At 35.4% G+C, this 23,783-nt stretch overlaps 1 protein-coding gene, 1 long non-coding RNA gene and 2 pseudogenes across 2 annotated transcripts; 3 read left to right on the top strand and 1 right to left on the bottom strand.

Annotated features, from left to right (window-relative positions):
* The first annotated feature begins 457 nt into the window (after positions 1-457).
* Positions 458-2,314, top strand: LOC133029051 ((S)-8-oxocitronellyl enol synthase CYC2-like). Its single transcript, XM_061106548.1, has 2 exons — positions 458-720; positions 878-2,314. The coding sequence occupies exons 1-2, from the start codon at positions 679-681 to the stop codon at positions 2,009-2,011; spliced, it is 1,176 nt and encodes a 391-aa protein (XP_060962531.1). The 5' UTR covers positions 458-678; the 3' UTR covers positions 2,012-2,314.
* Positions 2,315-9,185: 6,871 nt separating this feature from the next.
* On the top strand, positions 9,186-10,085 carry LOC133031824 (uncharacterized). The gene is made up of 2 exons (XR_009684902.1): positions 9,186-9,784; positions 9,889-10,085. It is a non-coding gene; the product is annotated as an uncharacterized LOC133031824 (long non-coding RNA).
* Positions 10,086-11,070: 985 nt separating this feature from the next.
* On the bottom strand, positions 11,071-20,825 carry LOC115704230 (uncharacterized; annotated as a pseudogene).
* A 982-nt stretch (positions 20,826-21,807) lies between these two features.
* On the top strand, positions 21,808-23,560 carry LOC115703063 ((S)-8-oxocitronellyl enol synthase CYC2-like; annotated as a pseudogene).
* The last annotated feature ends 223 nt before the right edge of the window (positions 23,561-23,783 follow it).

Genomic DNA, 23,783 nt, shown 5'->3' with positions numbered 1-23,783 from the left:
AATCTTTTGGATTACGACCAGACCCGGACTCAAATCCCCTCCCCATGGCCCTGCCGCAGAACCCGACTTCTGACTTGAACTCGAATCCGACTCCGGACCTAGACCCGAATTAAATAAAATTAAAAAATAAAAATAAAAATGAACTTTACAGAACACACTTTTGTTTTCTATTTTTAAAATTGAAAAATAAAAGTAGTTACAGAACGCATTTTTGTTTTTCAAAAATAAATTTTTTAAAAATAAAAATTTTACTTTCATTTTGTGATTAAAAAATTAAAAAATAAAAGTATTACCAAACGCCACTTTAGTTAACAAGAACCTGCAAACCCGCAACACTTGAACAGACAGTTAAGGGTTCACTTTTCAATAACAAACCTAACTAATTCTAACTATCTTCACTAATAGTGTGTAGGTGAAGTTAGGTCTTAAAATCCTAAAGTTAGGATTAATTTAATAATTGACTAAATTACTAGGGTAACAAATATTAATTAAAATATATATTAACTGTGTAATACATAGTTAGTTCATCAACTAAAAAAAAGTACATAATTAGTTCAATTCTTAAATTATCATAGAAAAATCTTATAATTTTTAACTATATATATTATGTTAATTTTGTATTAGTGATTCATTTCAGTGCCCTTTAGATCATTTGTTTTGTTGTAAAACAAAAAGACAATGGTGAATTGGTGGTGGGAACGAGCAACAAGAGATGCAAAGGTAAGTACTAACTAATAATCGTAATTGTTATTAATATTATTATAATATATAAACATAAGATTTATTTTTCTTATAAAAATTTCAACACTTGTGAATAGCTGATTTTAACTAAAAAAACTGTTTTGTAATAGAAAAGTGGTTTCCCTTTCATGTACAGAAAAGAGTCAATAATTACCAGAACGTGGCTCTTGTGGTGGGCGTAACTGGCATCGTGGGCAATAGCCTCGCCGAGATTCTACCTCTCTCCGACACCCCTGGCGGACCCTGGAAGGTCTACGGCGTGGCTCGTCGGCCCCAACCCACTTGGAACGCTGACCACCCAATTCACTACATTCAGTGTGATGTTACTGACCCGAACCAGACGCGAGACAAGCTGTCTAAACTCTCTGATATCACCCACATCTTCTACGTCACATGGACCAACAAACCCACCGAGCTCGAGAATTGTGATTCCAATGGCCGAATGCTAAAGAATGTCCTCGAAGCAGTTATCCCTCATGCGCCAAATCTCCAACACGTGTGTTTGCAGACCGGGCTGAAACACTACATCGGCTCCTTTGAGTTTCTTGGCAAGGTTCGACCCCACGAGACTCCGTTCCATGAAGACTTGCCGAGACTCGTCACGCCCAACTTTTATTATACTCAGGAAGATATTTTAATGGCGGAAGTAGAGAAGAAGGAAGGGTTGACTTGGTCTGTCCACAGGCCTGGACTCATATTCGGATTCTCTCCGTACAGTTTGATGAATGTTATTAGTGGTCTTTGCGCTTATGCAGCCATGTGTAAGCACGAGGATAAGCCACTCAAGTTTTTGGGCACTCGGGCAGCCTGGGATTCTTCATGGGATGCCTCTGACGCTGATTTGATCGCGGAGCATCAGATATGGGCGGCGGTGGATCCCAACGCCAAGAACCAGGCCTTTAATTGCAGCAATGGTGACATTATCAAGTGGAAGCATATGTGGAAGGTGTTGGCTGAGCAATTTGATGTTGAGTATGAGGAATTTGAAGATGATGATGGGGATGGAGATTCGAGGCTAAGATTGGTGGAAGAGATGAAAGATAAGAGTGAAGTTTGGGATGAAATTGTAAGGCAGAATGGTCTGGTGCCTACGAAATTCGAAGATGTTGGGTGTTGGTGGTTTGTTGTTGCTCATTTTGGATATTCAGACACTGAGAAAATTGAGAGTATGAACAAGAGCAAAGAGCATGGTTTTGTGGGGTTTAGAAATTCAAAGACCTCGTTCATTTATTGGATTGATAAGTTGAAAGCTAATAAGATAGTTCCTTGATTATTATATAGTATGTAAGTTAAGAGCTTATAGTACTTTTGTTTTGTGTTTTCCAAATAAACTGTTTGTTTGAATGGACTTCATTCACACATCATATCTATTTTATTACATATTATTAGGGACTCTGTTTAGAGTTAGTTAGTGAACTGTTATTCTGTTAATTCAGAGCAGTTAGAAGGTTGTTAGGAGTAGTTAATCAGCTCCTTTTCTTTCCTTTCTCTCTATTCTGATGTATATAAATACAGTTCCCATTGTACTCTAAACACTTGATGAATACAATAAAACACAATTGATCTTTCTCTCTGTCGTTCTCTCTTTTCTCTCCTTCTTCTTCTTTCTCAGTTTCTTTCATTGTTGTTCTAGCTTCACTGCTATGAGTAAACGAATCACCAATCGTAATACATATCTCTCTCGAAAATCTAGACTATATTAACATCTGAAATGAATTCTATGCATGTTCTGCTCGATAATTCCACCAAAATTATTTTATTGTTTGGAAAGTAACAAAGCTAGCTCATCATCAAAGACCTTAACTTCAATGGATATTTCTAGGGAAGCAGTGAAGCTAATTGATGTTTACACTGGACATGAATAATAGAGAAACAAGCAAAATAGATAGATCAGAGAAGGATATTTTTTAGCCATTTCATTAATCAATAAACCAAATAAAACTTTCACTCACACAAAGCTGTTCTCCTCCTTTCTCATAGATTCTCCCATAACCAGATATCACCATATAACACATAGTTGCTCATGTTGAAGAACCTGGGTAATACAAGACCCTACAGCAGCTACTGTGTACTGCAGTCACACTGCAATATTTTTTTCCTGAATTCTGTTATGTGCACAGAATCTTTTTCTCTGCTTTTCCAATATTGTTGGGTGTATCAATTCTGTTAGGATCTTATTGTTTTCTGTGTAAATACGTGTCAATTGTTTATTGATTGTAAAGGTATATCCTCTGTACTACACTTGTCTATAAATGAAATATCCCTCACTCAGGAAATGCTGAGCGGAGTTTTGCCCAATTCATTTTTCCTTTGAAATCTATCGTGGTATCAGAGCCGTGTGGCCAACGCCAATGTCGACCGGTCAATCTCAGACTCCACCGCCACCTACTTCGACCAATAACCAACCTCCTCGCACAAATAACCCTGCTACACAACCTGCCAGTAACTTCTCCTCTTCCTATGGTAGTAATTCCTCTCTGAACTACACACAACCCTTCAATACTCTAAATCAGCCGTTCTCCCTCAAGCTAGACCGAAACAACTATACACTATGGAAAACTATGGTGTCAACAATTATTCGAGGTCACAGACTCGATGGGTTTATCAATGGAAGTCGTCCCTGCCCCCCAGAATCTGTTCCAGCTGCTGCAACACCAGAAGGAGAACCAGAAGGCGAAATGATGCTGAATCCTGACTATGAGCAGTGGATAGTGAGTGACCAACTGCTCATGGGCTGGATCTACAGTTCGATGACCGAATCTATAGCAACTGAAGTCATGGGGTGTGGATCTTCATCAGCCTTGTGGAGTGCACTTGAAAACCTCTATGGAGCTCACTCGAGAGCCAAGCTAGACGACACCCGAACCTTGATCCAAACTACAAAAAAAGGTAATACATCTATGGCTGAATATCTTAGACAAAAAAAGATGTGGTCCGATAGTTTGGCTCTGGCTGGTGACCCATATCCAGAGAGCCACCTTATTTCGAATGTTACTTCTGGTTTGGGTATTGAATACTTACCAATAGTCATTCAAATAGAAAGAAATAGAATGTCATGGCAGGAATTACAGGATACCTTGCTGAGTTTTGACAGCAAACTCGAAAGGTTACAAGCTCCAGGACACACCAAATCGACTGATCATACAGCAGGGGGCTCTTCATCTGGACCTTCGGCTAATCTTGCTGCTAAACCAAACAGTCACTCTCAGGGAAGAGGAAGAGGAAACTTTACTCCTCACCAAGGCAGAGGTTCGAATAACAATTCAGGCCGTGGAGGTGGTACTAGAGGTCGAGGTAGAGGCAGAACCAACAACTCAAAACCAACCTGCCAAGTGTGTGGCAGGTATGGTCACTCGGCTGCCTATTGTTACAATAGGTATGATGAGTCGTATATGGGTCAAGATCCCAATACTCAGCAGTCTTCACAAGCAGGGAACCACACTGCCTTTGTTGCATCACCAGAGGTGGTCGACAGTGATGTTTGGTATGCGGATTCTGGTGCAAGCAATCATGTAACATCTCATTGCAGGGAATCTAAACCAGAAATCTGAATACAATGGTAAGGAAAAATTGACCATAGGTGATGGTAATCAAATTAATATCACATCTATTGGATCTGGTTCCCTCCAAACTGAATCTAATTCTCCTTTGGTTCTAACCGAATTGTTACATGTACCAAAAATTGCTAAAAACTTGATTAGTGTATCTAAATTGACTGCTGATAATGATGTGATTGTTGAATTTCACTCAAATTGTTGTTATGTGAAGGACAAAGCAACAAGGAAGGTGGTGCTTCAAGGGATGCTTAGAGATGGACTGTACCAACTCAATACCCCAGCCAACCACTCTACCCAAAACAACTTAAAACCTGGTCTCAAGTTTACTGGTGTCTCTGTTCTGTCTAAGGGAAATGTAACCCGTGCTCCTAGTAATGAGTTTTTACTTTCCAATAATGATATTTGGCATAGGAGATTAGGCCATCCCTCTGTCAAAGTTTTAAAGAAAGTGTTAGAAGTATCTAATGTACCCTGTTTAAGCAATGAAAATTTACACTTCTGTGATGTATGTCAATTTGGTAAAGCTCATGCTCTCCCATTTAAACTGTCGAATTCTAGAGCTACTAAAGTTCTTGAGTTGATCCACACTGATCTTTGGGGGCCTGCCCCAATAGCCTCAAACACAAACTACAAATATTACATCCATTTTCTTGATGATTACAGTCGTTTTACATGGCTGTATCCATTAAGAACTAAAGATGAAGCTTTGACAGCTTTCACTCAATTTAAAGCCTTTGTTGAGAATCAATTTGATAGGAAAATCAAGGCTCTTAGAACTGACTGGGGTGGTGAGTTCCAAGCCTTTGGTGACATTGTTAAGGTCAATGGAATTGATTTCCAACACCCTTGTCCTCACACCTCAGCTCAAAATGGGAGAGCTGAGAGGAAACATAGGCACATAGTCGAAATGGGCCTAACTCTCCTTGCACAAGCCTCAATGCCTCTCAAATTTTGGGTGGATGCTTTCCAAACTACTGTCCATTTGATCAATAGACTTCCAACACCCATTCTAAAAATGAAATCACCTTTTGAAACACTGTTCCTTGAAAAACCCGATTACTCTCAACTGAGAATTTTTGGAACAGCTTGTTTTCCTTGCATTCGCCCATATCAAACGCATAAATTTCAGTTTCATTCATTGAAGTGTGTCAATTTAGGCTTTAGCTCATCACACAAAGGCTATAAGTGCCTAAGTTCCACAGGCCGTGTGTACATTTCAAGAAATGTCACATTTAATGAAACTAAATTTCCTTTTAAACAAGGTTTCCTCAACACCTATGCACCAGAAAAAGAAGCCATTGTTCACAATCCAGCCTGGTCTCAGCTGCCCTTTCTGCCTTTCTCACACAACACTCCCTTGCCTACTAGTACAGCTCTTGATCCTTCTGCCCAAGCATCCTCTGAAGCAACATCTTCCAACAATCATCATGTTACTGATTTTGAAAGTCAGCAGGTTAGTGAGTTTGAACACACACCAGCTGATATTGCTTATGCTACTGAGCCACAAAATGCTGCATCAGACCAAGCTGAACCAGTAGCTACAGACCTGAGACAAGGAACACAGAGTGAACAACCTCCTGTGCCTTGCCACCCTATGGTGACACGTGCCAAGGCAGGCATTTTTAAACCGAAAACCTATGTCAGCAAAACAAAGTGGATTCCCAAAATTGAAGAACCAAGAAGTGTTGAAGAGGCTCTCAAATCTAAAGAGTGGAATGCAGCAATGAGTACAGAAATTGTTGCTTTAAAAACAAAGAAAACATGGGTGTTGGTTCCTTACTTTGATGGTGTGAACCTGGTGGGTAACAAATGGGTGTTCAAAATTAAATATCGGGCTGATGGTACAGTGGAGAGATTGAAAGCAAGACTAGTTGCTAAGGGGTTCCACCAAAGACCGGGAATTGATTTCAGTGAGACTTTTAGTCCTGTAATCAAATCATCTACTGTTCGAATTATTTTAACAATTGCTGTCTCGAGAAATTGGGCTATCAAACAGGTTGATATCAACAACGCTTTCTTAAATGGCTACCTTGAAGAAGACGTTTACGTGCTTCAACCTCAAGGCTTCGAAGATCCCTTGAAACAAAATCACATTTGCAAGCTGAACAGGTCTCTTTACGGCCTTAAACAAGCCCCCAGGGCCTGGTTTGACAGACTTAAGCAAACACTGCTGCTATGGCGCTTTGTGAATTCTAAGGCCGACACTTCTTTGTTTTTCTACATGACAGATCAGGTTATTATACTTGTTTTGATTTATGTGGACGATATAATTGTGACAGGAAACAACTTGCAAAAGCTGAATGAGTTTACAGCAAAGCTGAACAAGCATTTCTCTCTGAAGGATCTCGGTTCACTTCATTATTTCCTTGGAATTGAAGTGTATCGAGATGAATATGGACTGTATCTCACTCAAACTAAATATATCACTGAACTGCTGGAAAGATTTGATATGTTGAATGTCAAGCCATGCCCAACTCCCATGATTGCGGGAAAGCCGCTATCGAAGAATGATGGAGATCTTCTCACTAATCCGACTGTGTACAGGAGTGCCATAGGTGCTTTACAGGACCTAAGTCATACCAGACCAGACATTGCTTTCGCCATAAATAAATTGAGCCAATTCCTACAAAATCCAACAACAACTCACTGGAGTGGAGTTAAGCGAATCTTGAGATATCTGAAGGGAACCATTCGTCACGGCTTACACATTGGTTTTAGTGAAAGATTATCCTTAGTTGGTTATTCGGATGCTGATTGGGCATGTTGTCCAGATGATAGAAAATCGGTGGCTGGATATTGTGTTTATCTTGGAGAAGCTCTTATTTCGTGGTCATCAAAGAAACAAGCTGTTGTTTCAAGATCTAGTACAGAATCCGAATACAGAGCATTGGCACATGTAGCATCTGAAATAACTTGGATTGAATCCTTGTTAAAAGAACTAAAGTTCAAACTGCCTGAGACACCAATTACTTGGTGTGATAACATCAGTGCCAATGCACTTGCCTCCAATCCCGTTTACCATGCAAGAACAAAGCATATCGAAATCGATATCCACTTTGTTAGAGACAAAGTTTTGAAGAAAGAACTGGAGATAAGATATGTGCCTACTGCTGATCAAATTGCTGATTCGTTCACCAAGAGTCTTTCACATTCTCGTTTCCAGGTTCTTGTGGACAAACTTGGAGTGAAGGTGTCACCCCTTCGTTTGAGGGGTGGTGTTGAAGAACCTGGGTAATACAAGACCCTACAGCAGCTACTGTGTACTGCAGTCACACTGCAATATTTTTTTCCTGAATTCTGTTATGTGCACAGAATCTTCCTGGTAAGTTAGAGTAAATGCTTGTAGTTGATAACGTTCTCTTATGAAAACAGTTGGTTGGCCACAATACGTATGGCACCCTATGAGATGTTTATGAGTGCTAAATTTACTTGGAGTGAGGTACCACCTATAAGTGGGTAAGAAGTTTCAAGAATGGTAGACAATGTACGACAGAGTATGCATGGCGCTCTAACGGATGGAGAAAAATGAGGATGTAACAATGATAAGAGGTGACCTTATGTTCTTAAAGTTCACTTTAAAATAGAAATATTATGCAGGGTACGTAAAGCCTGAGATATTTAGGTCCACCTGCTATAGCAGATATGTGTAACAGAATTTCACATTTTAATGTGGCGAAGGTAGGTATCCCATCCCACACACATGTTTAAGTACGAGAATTTCAAACTACATTAGGACATGAGTTATATGACACGTTGGGAGGCGTGGTAGAAAGGGGTAACTAAAATATATGAGTATATCCCTAGATAAGGTCCTGTAGAGTGGAAATTCTAATAGAAAAGTTGTGAATTGGGAAAATATATGAGGAAATGATACCCCGCGTATGTGGGTAGAAGCTAATTTCGAGGACGAAATTCTTTTAAGGAGGGTAGATTGTAATAACCAAAAGTATTTTGTTATTATCCTCTACTATGTTGTTATTATTATTATTTTTTTATATATATATACTTTAGTTAACTCGATGTGGAGATAGTAGATTGCTTAAATTATGTCAATTGTTCTTTAAACAGTGTTTCTCAAGCTATGAGAATTATGATATTTTTAAACAAGGCTTCCATGGGTTACTATTAGATTTAGACATTGTCCATTGAGATTAAGAAAAAAAAATAATTTTATTTGTTAGCAATGATATTTTTTTATATCTTACGGTAGAGAATTAAATTATTTTTGTTTATAGAAATTCACATTTTATAAGCATAAATTATTTTACGCACAACTAACTTTAGAAAATAATTAGTATTATAGCTAGTGAGAATGTGTATGACTTGGTGGATATGAATGTCATCATAGCTAATATAATTGTTTTTTTATTTAAGGTTTAAGTATGGTGTTATTTAGTGTTACTAGCTACAGTAATAGTTACATGGTTTTATAGTGGCATGTGGATGTCTTGTCTCATAGTTAACATGATATATTATATATGGTACAAAAAACAAAATTTGGTTACAAGAAATAATTTAGGAGGGTGCTTAGGAATTGAGCTATACGTGGAGCAAGGTTGACTTACCTAAGTCATATAAGTGCATGAATTAAGGAGACAATTCAACTTTGAAATTTGAATTTATTGTGGACGTGTGTTGCTAGGAGGGTCTTGGTTGATGATGTGGTTAGAATAAAAAGGTCTTTGTTTTATCTTATAAGCAAGGATAATGACTAAAAGTACTATAATAAATTTTCAAGCATTTATGGTTCGGCTAGCATTAGAAGTGGAGTTCAGTTTGAACTAGTAAATAGAGGAAGTTACTGACTTTAGTTGAATATTTGAATATTCTTAGTGTTAACTACGGTTAGTTGAGAACAATTTGGCATGGGTAGATTTATTAGTAAAAGCCTATAAATAGAGTATATCTCTTTTTATTTTCATCACTCACACCAATAAGCCAAAACTCTTAAGAATCATTCTCGAAACACTTTTCATCACTAGACTAAAAATTACCTGAAGCTTCCATATACTCTTATCTTCCATCACCTTCTCTTGTATTTACACTTATCCTTTCTTAAACACTAAAGTCATCGCTTGAAAATTTCCTTGTAGCCAAGACATATGTTGTTGCCATCTCATCTCTTTCATTTCAATATTCAATAGCTCCATAACTATTTTCATGTTCATTTCGCCACATTAAATTGTTGGTAAGTTTCCACATTAAATCATAGTTTCCTTTTTCAAGTGTTATTCAAAACTCTAAAAGTTTTGTTGTTTTATTCTTTTTGACCATACACTACCTTAGCCCTAATATTACTATCACCACTACCATCATTATAATTATCTTTTCAACATTACCCTATACCACCATACATCATCATCAAGATTTGGGTCATCACAAAGTGATTTGGTTTGCACCTGGCTGAAATATAAAAAAAAAGAATTTCAAGATTTGGAGCACTAATATATTTCTCATAGGGTCTATATTCCTTTTTGGGAGCTAAGGTATAATAATTGTGTGTTAATAATGTTTCGTTAGTTGAAAAAGGTCTATATTTAACCTATATCTATTATCATAGAACACTCTAAATATTTTACATGAAAATTAGGATTTCGTGGGATCAAGCATACATTAATTCTCAGAGTCACTCCTGCAATCAAGCTAGATTCTCCACATTCGAGGTAAGGAAATTAAGTAGAAAAACATAAGTTTTCTGTATGTAATAACATTCATAGAAAGAGTGGGAATAGTAAAAGAGAAGTTAACTAAGGTCTTCTGCCTAACTCTTTATTGTCTGTTATTTAATGTACTGTATAATATATATTTAAATAATATGTTTATAAGATTCATGTTATTTATGTATGTTTACAGTATTAGAGCATGGCCATTGCTAAAGGTATATATTTAAATAATATGTTTATAAGATTCATGTTATTTAAGTATGTATGTAAATAGTGTGTTTATAAGATTCACATTATTTAAACTAGTTATGTTGTTTGGATAATGGACGGTACAATGGATTCGCATTATTTAAACAATGATATGATTATGGTATGATTATGATATGATTATGATATAGTTATGATATGATTATTATGTAGTTATGATATGGTTCTGATATGATTATGACTTAATTATGATAGGATTTATGATATGCTATTAAATAATGTGTAGTAGTTAAACATTATTTAAATTAGATTTATTGTAGATTATGTGACATGGTTTGATTGAGAAGATAATGGTTAAATACTTGACTGTTAAGTCTATATGGTAGATAGGGGGCCATCTAGTAGTGGGTACGATTTTACTGAACCCAGCCCTCCGCCATTTAGTCTAATAGTTCGAGTTTATTTGCCAAAGTCGAACTCCGGCATAACCATTATTATGTGACTTAGCTTAGAAACTAGTGATTAGTTAATAGTGATAAGATTAAGCTTATATGTATTGCTATTTGTCTAAATATGTGCATCTAAGTTTTAGTTATATATTTTTTTCTTTTATTTTATGTGACTACGTGACAAGCATTTCCTTACTGAGTTTAGTAGCTCACCCTTATCAAACTTACCATGTGCAGATTAAGGTTCTAAAACTTAGAGAGTCGGTGGCAAGTGAGACCTTGGAGGCTTGTGTGTGTACTCGCTGAGGATCATATAACTGAGGGTGGTCTAGGGCACGCTCCATTTATTTTATTTAGAGTTATTAGACTAATGTCGCAGTTATTTTGATTTATTAATTATTATGTCTTTTAAGTCCAAATTGAGCTCAAATATGAATATTTTATGTTTATAAATAAAAGCGACATTATAGATTTTCCGCATTTTAACGCTTGTAACTAAATTAGTAATTTATGAAAAGTACGGGCGTTACAGCAATAATGGAGTTGGTGTTTCAATGGTGGGGCTGTAAAAAAAGCAGAGCAAGACATAAGCAGAAAGAGATTACCTTTTTCCTTGACATCAATCTGTAAGGTGTCCAGAGTAATGATGCCATCGGTCAGCGGAAGAAGCTCAAGCTTGATGGTTGCAGTAGAATGAGAGGGTACGCATCTGAAGGAACCATGGAAAAATTATTTAACAGACAATAATTACATACAAGAAATGAGAGTAAAGTATTAGTAAATTACCCCAACGGTACTCTACTTTGTAACCACAGGTGTGTACAACCTACACTGCTACTAGGAATGATGTCGGATCTGGGAGAAGCCAACTCATTGAATGAAGCAGATCGAGCTCCACTATGATCATCCAGTTTCTGATTTCCGGATGAAGCGGGTGCCGAGCTCAACCTCTGCACCGTAGAGAAACGTTTATCCCCATTTGAACTTGTATTCTCAGGAAAACTGATAAAGGGACTTCTAGGTGAAGTGGGTGAAGAATTCAATGAGACCACTGAGGGTGGTGAAGTAAATGAAGCTGGGGCAAGAACTGTCAAAGTTAGATCTTCTGATGTCAAGTTTGAAGCCTGAAGCGTTAACACCTGAAAAATTGTACCAATTATACATGAGATGAATTACACAAGCTTAGGGGGAAAATGCAAACACCAACATATACAATGTAAAACATATTTTAACTTGAACAGGAAGCTGATAAGATCCTCCGTTAGGCCGGTGTTGACCAGACATTTCAGATGCAACAATGATCATAAGATCCCTGGAGATACGTGGTCGCCAACTTGTGGGCTGCTTGAAAAACATTCTTGATTCTAGAGCAAGCACAAAAACAATAAGCCAAGAGACAGTGAATAATAATTTTCATTTGTAAAGTGAGCTAATTGGTTTACATTACCGGCAATAGTTGCACCGACATGAGACCATAATAGCATATTGATCTGCAGTAAAAACCTTTCTCTTTCCTTCAACAGTCTGAGAAAGATGTAAACTTGATGTAATTCCAGTAGGTAACTGTGATGATTGAGTACTTTTTTCACCATTTGCCTTAATGCTTCTCCACAAAGATGTCGCGGGTTTGAGGATAAAAGAATGCTCTTCACCCCTCCTGTACAATATTTCCAATAGATGAACATAGTGATTTCAGGAAACCAAATGAACTCTTTGTCTGAATAATGATAGAAAATCACTTCGAAATCGAAGAAAATATATATGAATTAACAAATGATATAATCACTAAGCAATTCTTATCCAGTTCTCCAATCAACTTCTTCATAGTGTTTCTTATACTATTAATCCGAACAAAAAACTAATCATCTACTGAAAGCACATCGATAGGTTACATTTTCTTCCAAAACAATCCGTAATCCATCCTTGCTTTTAACAAGAGGAAAGAAGAATGGAGACACTGTAAGGCTTGAGGTACGCTTCATTTATGCTAGGAGAGGTAAGAGGCCAAATGCCCAAGGGTAGTTGGTCAGTGAAGCCAGCGTGGGGAGAGGGTAATTTTGTAACTGCTGATTTGGCTATGTGAGTGGTTTTAGAGGCCTTTGTGTGAGAGAATGAGCTAAGCATGAATTGAGTGAAATTCACTGCATCTAGGAGAGCCCCAGGTCTCTAAAACACCTGTGGAACTTGTCTTTTCCTTTTCTTCAATAATAGCTCAATTTCTCTGGTTTTCTCCCATTTTTCTACTCTACTGAAATATTTTGGTTGCTGTAATTTACTCACAGGTACTCTGAGCATATCAGACACCTAATTGAGGTAGTTCTCACAAAAGAAGCTTCAAAATCAACACCACTCTAGCAAACTGATAACTCTCAGTGTTCATCACACTGGAGAAAGTGTTGAGAGTCTTCTCTACTATTTGCCTCAGCAGATTGCAGGGTGGTGCGAATTAAAAAGTAATAGAATACCTACAGTTAACAACAACCTGATACCTCAGGGCTAGATTTGGCAAGCTGTGATCAGTTCCTGCTTCAATACACGTAATTGGAAGTGATAGTGGTTGTCCACCTTTTGAAGCCTCTTCAGAAACAATTGTAATAGCATCTATATAAACCACAATATCTGGTGCATGTGCTGGAGTAACATTCTGCATAACAACGCAAAAACTTGATTGAAATTTGAAGGCTTAGACTGACAGTCACATCAAACAAACAAAGAGATATGGTAGCTGCTGCATTTCAGAACATGTATACATCTGCTTATGAAACAATGTGACTCAGTTCAAAACATGTTCGCACCTTTATTGTAATACCCGGTAAAAATATACATATATTTTAAATTTTATTTGTTATACAATTTGTGTGAGAATAAATATTTATTTATTTCTACTAATAGTGAATAGAGACTATTGCTTAGAATAGTATTGATAGATTTCTAAACATAGTTGAAATTATAGTAAGTGTCAAGGTAAAATTATGGTGTTTTTACGAATTAGGATAATTACTCAATTAAAGCCCAATATGAAAGTCTATTAGAGTTTTATAGATTATTTAGTGGGTTTAATCTATTGTATGAAGTGCATTAAATAACATTATAATGGAATTAATGTCACAAAAAATTCGTAGGTTTTGATAAATTCGCAGGATTAAAAACTGTTTTACTAAAATGATCATATCTAGAGTTTTAGAGCTCCGATTGAGGTGATTCCAGTGGCGTTGGAAAGATAATTCAAAGATCTATAAATTTTGTAGAAATAGTTATATCATAATTCGGAATTTTTCTAGGTGAAAACTGAGCCTAAAGTTACGAAATAAAGAGCTTACTTTTAAAATTTAAAAATTTAGATATTTGTTGATTTAATAATATTTTAGCATTTTATTATATATTATTATTTTTAGTTAACCTAAACCTATCAGAATACGATATCTCATAATCTTTTTATCAAACCCTAAATTATCATAGTTTTATTTTTCCTCTCCAAACCAATTAGTCAAAGCCTCATTCTTCTTCATGTTTGCTCCTCTCAAACCTTCCACAATTCTTCTTATTTTCTACCTTCATTCTTAAAGTTTTGGATTTATAATCAAGGCTTGCGGGCTTGAGACATCGAATAGAAATATGTGAAGAGGTATGAAATATTTTCTTGCTCAATAATGCTAAATGTTATCTAGGGTTCGGATCTATTATATTTTTTCGTTTTCAGAAAAACAAGTTTCAGTAAAGTGATGATATCTCTCTTGATATTGATCCGTTTTTAGAGATTTTTATATCGTTGGAAAGCTTATTCGATTTCCCATAAGTTTTATGAAGAAACTTTTTGTTAATTCGAAGTCATACTATGTCAAAAAGTTAGTTTTATTCAATATCATGTGATTCGTTTCTTGAATCTTGTTCTTGCAAAACTGTTTTGGTAAAATTGTAATATCTCTTTGAATATAATTCCAATTTCAAAGATTTTGGTATCATTGGAAAGGGAATTTAATTTCCTAAAACTTTGATGAAGATGTTATCTTCTAGTTCTGAACCATTCAATGTCAAACGTTTGTATTTTTGCTAAGTTGTGTAATTCGTTACTCCATATTCCTTCTCAGAAATAGTTTCAGTAAAACAATCATAACTCCCTCAGTTTTAATCCATTTTTAATGATCTTTATATCATTGGAAAGATAATGAAATTTTCTATAATTTTTATGAAGACAACTTTCACTGAATTAGTATATTTGTTGGTCAAAAATAGTGATCTTTCTGCTGTACTGTAAGAGTACGAATTTTAATGTTAGGGCCTTGAACCGTGTGTTGTTATAGGTAGTAGTGACGAGAAGGTGCTTGGAGTAGCAAGAAGGTGTTCTTAACAACTGAGGTAAGAAGAGTGGACATCTGTGCACAGGGTGTATGTTGAAACATACAACTGTATTATGGGTTTGTATTTACATGTTTTATTCTATGGTAGATTGTTGTTTTATGCTAATGTTATTAGTGTGTGATAGTGATAAGGCTTTTGACTGTTTGTGTGAGAATAGCACTTATAGGATAGGTTTTCTGCTGCTGGTGTGAGCATAGCACTGCAGGATATATTTTTGGCTGCTTGTATGGGTTTACTTGCAGGTTATCCTATCATGGGTGAGTACAACTTGTGATAAGGGATTGCCCTATTGGATGCCGAGTGTGAGAACAGCACAAGGCAGGGCAAGTTACACTTCATGTCTGATCAACATGAGTGGGAGTAGATTATCGTATGTGAGGATAATGTGCGATAAAATACTATGTGTTATGTGTGTGAGTATAGCATGCATTAAGATTACATTGTGATATGATGTTATATTGTATTTGAGAATAGTATGTGATATGATATGAGTATGTGATATGATATGTTGGTATATGTATGCAAGTATGGTATGAATTGATTTGATGTTGTGATATTGTTATACTTATGACTATGTTATCTGGTTGGGGGGGTTATGTCCTACATAGCTCTTCTTACTGGGCGTTAGCTCACGGGTACTCTGTGTGCAGGTAAAGGCAAAACTATATAGTGAGGGTGGCGAGCTCGAGGCGTGGATTACATGTTAGGGGATTGTCACGATGTTTTGGTTTAAAAATATTTCATTTAAGATTATGATTCAAATAGTTTTTGTAAAGCTTTATATTTTAAGGTTATGAATAAATAAATGTTTTGTTTTAAAAATAATGAGATCTCATGCTTAGTTATTTTTCATTAAAGAAGTCTTTTATTGTCTTTATCTTAAATGGTTTTAAACGGACTAGCTAGTGTGACGTCTCGGGAAATCGGGGCGTTACAATATGGTATCAGAGCAATACGGTCCTAAAGGATGTGGTTGACCCTAACATGTAAAGTTCATTGCCACAAGACGAGCTCGACTCACTGAACTGTAAGTTTTAGTTAATCTGTTGAATTTTGGTTAAGGTTGAAATCTAATCATTAAGGTTATAATAGAAGAATAGATTGTGACAGTCAGTAGCCCCGTGATTCGTAAGGAAATTAGATAGTTTTGTATGTGTTTATCTGCATAAATTTAAATTCTTTATGTATTGAAATATTATTAGTGATGTATTATTATGAATGTGTATATAGTACTGAGAATGTGTGGTATGGACACAATATGAGTTTGTGAATCGATATATATTATGGTTGGTACGATTTGTATGTTGTATGTTGTATGATGTATGTGGTGTGTTGTATGTTGTATGTTGTATGTTGTATGTTGTATGCTAACGTCTCAGGTACAAATGAGGGGCCATGGTGGGGTATGATACGGGATAAGGTCGTTGAATGTAGAGATACCCTACCCTACATTTGTCTGATTCGTGTATGACATTGTTATAGTGGGGTATGATACAGTGATGTTACTGTTGAATATAGATATACCCTATCTTATAACAATGGTAGGGCTACATAGGCCCAGGTTATTATATGGGCAGATTAGGCCCAGGATATTGTAAGGTCAGGCTAGGCCCAGGTTATGTAAGGAATGATTATGATATGCCAATGTTATGGTAAAGACATGATATGATTGAAATAATTTTTATATGTTATTGCTATGATTGTGCTATGAGTATGATGTTAGGGTTGTGATCCCTACATATATGTAATGGTTTCGTTTAGTACAAATAAATGGTATATGATTAAGCGAGTAAAGAAAAATATATATGAGAATTGGATTAAGCGATTTTCGTTCTCGAGTTATTCTTAGAAAGAGTGATTTTGATAGCAAATTTTATTCATATTTCATTAGTTGGATGGATTAGTAAATGTTTCTTTTATAGTGATATGCATGTAGCTCATTCCTGAGAGTATGTTAACTTGTATGCTTCTAAGCCTATATATTGGCTAGCTCGCATGTGTAAGAAGACCTTTAACGATCTTTAGCTTACATGTAGTTCATGTAATTTATAGAAGACATCTGGTCTGTTTGAATGACATCGGTTTGTTGATGATATATTGGATCGTTATGTGTAGGGCAACATTCTTAATAATTATGCTACGTAACTATAATAACGGAATTGTAGCTTTATGGAGGAAATTAAGTTAAAAAAAAAAATTAACATTCAATGAAAGAATGGGAACAATTAAAGAGAAGTTTGCATAAGTTCTTCTACCCTACTCCTTGTTGTTTGTTATTTTTGTATTGTATAATGTGTTCTTAAGTGGCATATAAGGATGTTCATAAGAGAAGAGTTTTTTTTTTTATAAAATTACGAGCATGTTATTGCAAAATTTATGTATTTAAAGCACGTATATGTAAGTATTGTGATGGTTTGTTATTTAAGTAATATATAAAGGAATAACAATACTTAAATTAGACTGTATATGTTATAGGTGTTGTAGTTTGACCAATAAGATAAAAGTTAAGTACATATTTGTTGGGTCCATAAGGTAGATAAGGAGGTCATGTAATAAGTGGTGACAAACATGAAGTCCCTCGTGTATTTGGTAGTTAAATTTCGAGGACGAAATTTCTTTAAGGAGGGTAGAATGTAATACCCGGTAAAAATATACATATATTTTAAATTTTATTTGTTATACAATTTGTGTGAGAATAAATATTTATTTATTTCTACTAATAGTGAATAGAGACTATTGCTTAGAATAGTATTGATAGATTTCTAAACATAGTTGAAATTATAGTAAGTGTCAAGGTAAAATTATGGTGTTTTTACGAATTAGGATAATTACTCAATTAAAGCCCAATATGAAAGTCTATTAGAGTTTTATAGATTATTTAGTGGGTTTAATCTATTGTATGAAGTGCATTGAATAACATTATAATGGAATTAATGTCACAAAAAATTCGTAGGTTTTGATAAATTCGCAGGATTAAAAACTGTTTTACTAAAATGATCATATCTAGAGTTTTAGAGCTCCGATTGAGGTGATTCCAGTGGCGTTGGAAAGATAATTCAAAGATCTATAAATTTTGTAGAAATAGTTATATCATAATTCGGAATTTTTCTAGGTGAAAACTGAGCCTAAAGTTACGAAATAAAGAGCTTACTTTTAAAATTTAAAAATTTAGATATTTGTTGATTTAATAATATTTTAGCATTTTATTATATATTATTATTTTTAGTTAACCTAAACCTATCAGAATACGATATCTCATAATCTTTTTATCAAACCCTAAATTATCATAGTTTTATTTTTCCTCTCCAAACCAATTAGTCAAAGCCTCATTCTTCTTCATGTTTGCTCCTCTCAAACCTTCCACAATTCTTCTTATTTTCTACCTTCATTCTTAAAGTTTTGGATTTATAATCAAGGCTTGCGGGCTTGAGACATCGAATAGAAATATGTGAAGAGGTATGAAATATTTTCTTGCTCAATAATGCTAAATGTTATCTAGGGTTCGGATCTATTATATTTTTTCGTTTTCAGAAAAACAAGTTTCAGTAAAGTGATGATATCTCTCTTGATATTGATCCGTTTTTAGAGATTTTTATATCGTTGGAAAGCTTATTCGATTTCCCATAAGTTTTATGAAGAAACTTTTTGTTAATTCGAAGTCATACTATGTCAAAAAGTTATTTTTATTCAATATCATGTGATTCGTTTCTTGAATCTTGTTCTTGCAAAACTGTTTTGGTAAAATTGTAATATCTCTTTGAATATAATTCCAATTTCAAAGATTTTGGTATCATTGGAAAGGGAATTTAATTTCCTAAAACTTTGATGAAGATGTTATCTTCTAGTTCTGAACCATTCAATGTCAAAAGTTTGTATTTTTGCTAAGTTGTGTAATTCGTTACTCCATATTCCTTCTCAGAAATAGTTTCAGTAAAACAATCATAACTCCCTCAGTTTTAATCCATTTTTAATGATCTTTATATCATTGGAAAGATAATGAAATTTTCTATAATTTTTATGAAGACAACTTTCACTGAATTAGTATATTTGTTGGTCAAAAATAGTGATCTTTCTGCTGTACTGTAAGAGTACGAATTTTAATGTTAGGGCCTTGAACCGTGTGTTGTTATAGGTAGTAGTGACGAGAAGGTGCTTGGAGTAGCAAGAAGGTGTTCTTAACAACTGAGGTAAGAAGAGTGGACATCTGTGCACAGGGTGTATGTTGAAACATACAACTGTATTATGGGTTTGTATTTGCATATTTTATTCTATGGTAGATTGTTGTTTTATGCTAATGTTATTAGTGTGTGATAGTGATAAGGCTTTTGACTGTTTGTGTGAGAATAGCACTTATAGGATAGGTTTTCTGCTGCTGGTGTGAGCATAGCACTGCAGGATATATTTTTGGCTGCTTGTATGGGTTTACTTGCAGGTTATCCTATCATGGGTGAGTACAACTTGTGATAAGGGATTGCCCTATTGGATGCCGAGTGTGAGAACAGACTGAGGCAGGGCAAGTTACACTTCATGTCTGATCAACATGAGTGGGAGTAGATTATCGTATGTGAGGATAATGTGCGATAAAATACTATGTGTTATGTGTGTGAGTATAGCATGCATTAAGATTACATTGTGATATGATGTTATATTGTATTTGAGAATAGTATGTGATATGATATGAGTATGTGATATGATATGTTGGTATATGTATGCAAGTATGGTATGAATTGATTTGATGTTGTGATATTGTTATACTTATGACTATGTTATCTGGTTGGGGGGGGTTATGTCCTACATAGCTCTTCTTACTGGGCGTTAGCTCACGGGTACTCTGTGTGCAGGTAAAGGCAAAATTATATAGTGAGGGTGGCGAGCTCGAGGCGTGGATTACATGTTAGGGGATTGTCACGATGTTTTGGTTTAAAAATATTTCATTTAAGATTATGATTCAAATAGTTTTTGTAAAGCTTTATATTTTAAGGTTATGAATAAATAAATGTTTTGTTTTAAAAATAATGAGATCTCATGCTTAGTTATTTTTCATTAAAGAAGTCTTTTATTGTCTTTATCTTAAATGGTTTTAAACGGACTAGCTAGTGTGACGTCTCGGGAAATCGGGGCGTTACATTTATCTGGACACAGAGCAAGTCATCAGTATTGCAGTCAGCAGCAAAAGAATGAATTTCTACAGGTTGTATAATTTCTAGTTTCCTGGTCCATCTTCTTCCTGGCATATAGATGCCTTCCAGTCCACAGCGAACAGAAAATCTTTCTCGCTCCAATGACACACCACGGAAAGATAAAAGCTCTTCAGCATCAGTCTTTTGACTCTTCCGAAGCTTTTGAGATGAATACTGATCCCAATCTTCAGGATTAAAGCTTGGTTTAGAACCAGAAGATTTGACAGATGCAGGAGGTGGGGTACTATTTTGGGGCAGGGATGACATGGAGTAGCTTCTAAAGTTGCCAAAAGAGAAAAGTTGTGAACCGGACGAAGAAGTGAGATTGGATTTTTGAGCTGTACTTCCAAATCCTGTATTGGAACTTATGGGAGGAGAAAGTGGACGAGCTGGTGGTGGAAGAGTGTTATCTAAAGGAAGTAACCATTTTAACAGGTCTCCACATGGGTCCTGGTCCACAGATGCTGCATTCGTCTGGTTCTCAGAAATCAAATCTTTGTCATTATATTTCTCAAATTGAAGAATTTCAAGGACAGGATTTTTCAAAAATTCAACACCAACATTAACCTGTAAAAGCACCTGCATCCTTCCAAACAAGAAAATCAAATGAGAATCAGTTGTCAGAACAATATGCTGAACAGAAACACTACGCATGCATATAAACACTTCAACCTCAAAATTTCTCGTTAATAAAAAAAAAAATTCACTGGGTAACAAATATTAATAAAAAGTACATAGTTAGTTCAATTCTTAAATTATCATATTAAAAAAAAATAAAAAATTGCAGCATAAATATTTAAGTTTCACTTCTAGTTACATATAAATACTCTTGAGTTTAATTTTTGACGGTAATAACATCTAAATTATATTTCTAAATTTTTTGTAGGTACCTAGTCCTTAAGTGTTAAGTCAAAGGCCACATGACAGTCCCTAATTTCTATTTTTAAAAGTAGAAAAGTGAAAATATTTATCAAAACATGTTCTATAAAACTGTTTTTACTTTTCAATTTTATAATTAGAAATCAAAATTTTAAAAACAAAAATAAAATCATTTTTAATATTTTTTTAAACAGTTTTGTTTTTCTTAATCAATCTTTTGGATTACGACCAGACCCGGACTCAAATCCCCTCCCCATGGCCCTGCCGCAGAACCCGACTTCTGACTTGAACTCGAATCCGACTCCGGACCTAGACCCGAATTAAATAAAATTAAAAAATAAAAATAAAAATGAACTTTACAGAACACACTTTTGTTTTCTATTTTTAAAATTGAAAAATAAAAGTAGTTACAGAACGCATTTTTGTTTTTCAAAAATAAATTTTTTAAAAATAAAAATTTTACTTTCATTTTGTGATTAAAAAATTAAAAAATAAAAGTATTACCAAACGCCACTTTAGTTAACAAGAACCTGCAAACCCGCAACACGTGAACAGACAGGTAAGGGTTCACTTTTCAATAACAAACCTAACTAATTCTAACTATCTTCACTAATAGTGTGTAGGTGAAGTTAGGTCTTAAAATCCTAAAGTTAGGATTAATTTAATAATTGACTAAATTACTAGGGTAACAAATATTAATTAAAATATATATTAACTGTGTAATACATAGTTAGTTCATCAACTAAAAAAAAGTACATAGTTAGTTCAATTCTTAAATTATCATAGAAAAATCTTATAATTTTTAACTATATATATTATGTTAATTTTGTATTAGTGATTCATTTCAGTGCCCTTTAGATCATTTGTTTTGTTGTAAAACAAAAAGACAATGGTGAATTGGTGGTGGGAACGAGCAACAAGAGATGCAAAGGTAAGTACTAACTAATAATCGTAATTGTTATTAATATTATTATAATATATAAACATAAGATTTATTTTTCTTATAAAAATTTCAACACTTGTGAATAGCTGATTTTAACTAAAAAAACTGTTTTGTAATAGAAAAGTGGTTTCCCTTTCATGTACAGAAAAGAGTCAATAATTACCAGAACGTGGCTCTTGTGGTGGGCGTAACTGGCATCGTGGGCAATAGCCTCGCCGAGATTCTACCTCTCTCCGACACCCCCGGCGGACCCTGGAAGGTCTACGGCGTGGCTCGTCGGCCCCAACCCACTTGGAACGCTGACCACCCAATTCACTACATTCAGTGTGATGTTACTGACCCGAACCAGACGCGAGACAAGCTGTCTAAACTCTCTGATATCACCCACATCTTCTACGTCACATGGACCAACAAACCCACCGAGCTCGAGAATTGTGATTCCAATGGCCGAATGCTAAAGAATGTCCTCGAAGCAGTTATCCCTCATGCGCCAAATCTCCAACACGTGTGTTTGCAGACCGGGCTGAAACACTACATCGGCTCCTTTGAGTTTCTTGGCAAGGTTCGACCCCACGAGACTCCGTTCCATGAAGACTTGCCGAGACTCGTCACGCCCAACTTTTATTATACTCAGGAAGATATTTTAATGGCGGAAGTAGAGAAGAAGGAAGGGTTGACTTGGTCTGTCCACAGGCCTGGACTCATATTCGGATTCTCTCCGTACAGTTTGATGAATGTTATTAGTGGTCTTTGCGCTTATGCAGCCATGTGTAAGCACGAGGATAAGCCACTCAAGTTTTTGGGCACTCGGGCAGCCTGGGATTCTTCATGGGATGCCTCTGACGCTGATTTGATCGCGGAGCATCAGATATGAGCGGCGGTGGATCCCAACGCCAAGAACCAGGCCTTTAATTGCAGCAATGGTGACATTATCAAGTGGAAGCATATGTGGAAGGTGTTGGCTGAGCAATTTGATGTTGAGTATGAGGAATTTGAAGATGATGATGGGGATGGAGATTCGAGGCTAAGATTGGTGGAAGAGATGAAAGATAAGAGTGAAGTTTGGGATGAAATTGTAAGGCAGAATGGTCTGGTGCCTACGAAATTCGAAGATGTTGGGTGTTGGTGGTTTGTTGTTGCTCATTTTGGATATTCAGACACTGAGAAAATTGAGAGTATGAACAAGAGCAAAGAGCATGGTTTTGTGGGGTTTAGAAATTTAAAGACCTCGTTCATTTATTGGATTGATAAGTTGAAAGCTAATAAGATAGTTCCTTGATTATTATATAGTATGTAAGTTAAGAGCTTATAGTACTTTTGTTTTGTGTTTTCCAAATAAACTGTTTGTTTGAATGGACTTCATTCACTCATCATATCTATTTTATTACATATTATTAGGGACTCTGTTTAGAGTTAGTTAGTGAACTGTTATTCTGTTAATTCAGAGCAGTTAGAAGGTTGTTAGGAGTAGTTAATCAGCTCCTTTTCTTTCCTTTCTCTCTATTCTGATGTATATAAATACAGTTCCCATTGTACTCTAAACACTTGATGAATACAATAAAACACAATTGATCTTTCTCTCTGTCGTTCTCTCTTTTCTCTCCTTCTTCTTCTTTCTCAGTTTCTTTCATTGTTGTTCTAGCTTCACTGCTATGAGTAAACGAATCACCAATCGTAATACATATCTCTCTCGAAAATCTAGACTATATTAACATCTGAAATGAATTCTATGCATGTTCTGCTCGATAATTCCACCAAAATTATTTTATTGTTTGGAAAGTAACAAAGCTAGCTCATCATCAAAG

This window comes from Cannabis sativa, chromosome X (genome assembly GCF_029168945.1).
Source record: "Cannabis sativa cultivar Pink pepper isolate KNU-18-1 chromosome X, ASM2916894v1, whole genome shotgun sequence".
Taxonomy (NCBI): Eukaryota; Viridiplantae; Streptophyta; class Magnoliopsida; order Rosales; family Cannabaceae; genus Cannabis; species Cannabis sativa.
The sequence above is the reverse complement of the archived record's forward strand: the minus strand, read 5'-3'. Positions and strand labels throughout refer to the sequence as shown.

Coding starts and splice junctions, on each gene's coding strand:
- LOC133029051 (XM_061106548.1), top strand. CDS start 679: ATGGTGAATTGGTGGTGGGAACGAGCAACAAGAGATGCAAAG. Junction 721..877: donor GAGCAACAAGAGATGCAAAG/GTAAGTACTAAC, acceptor TTTCATGTACAG/AAAAGAGTCAATAATTACCA.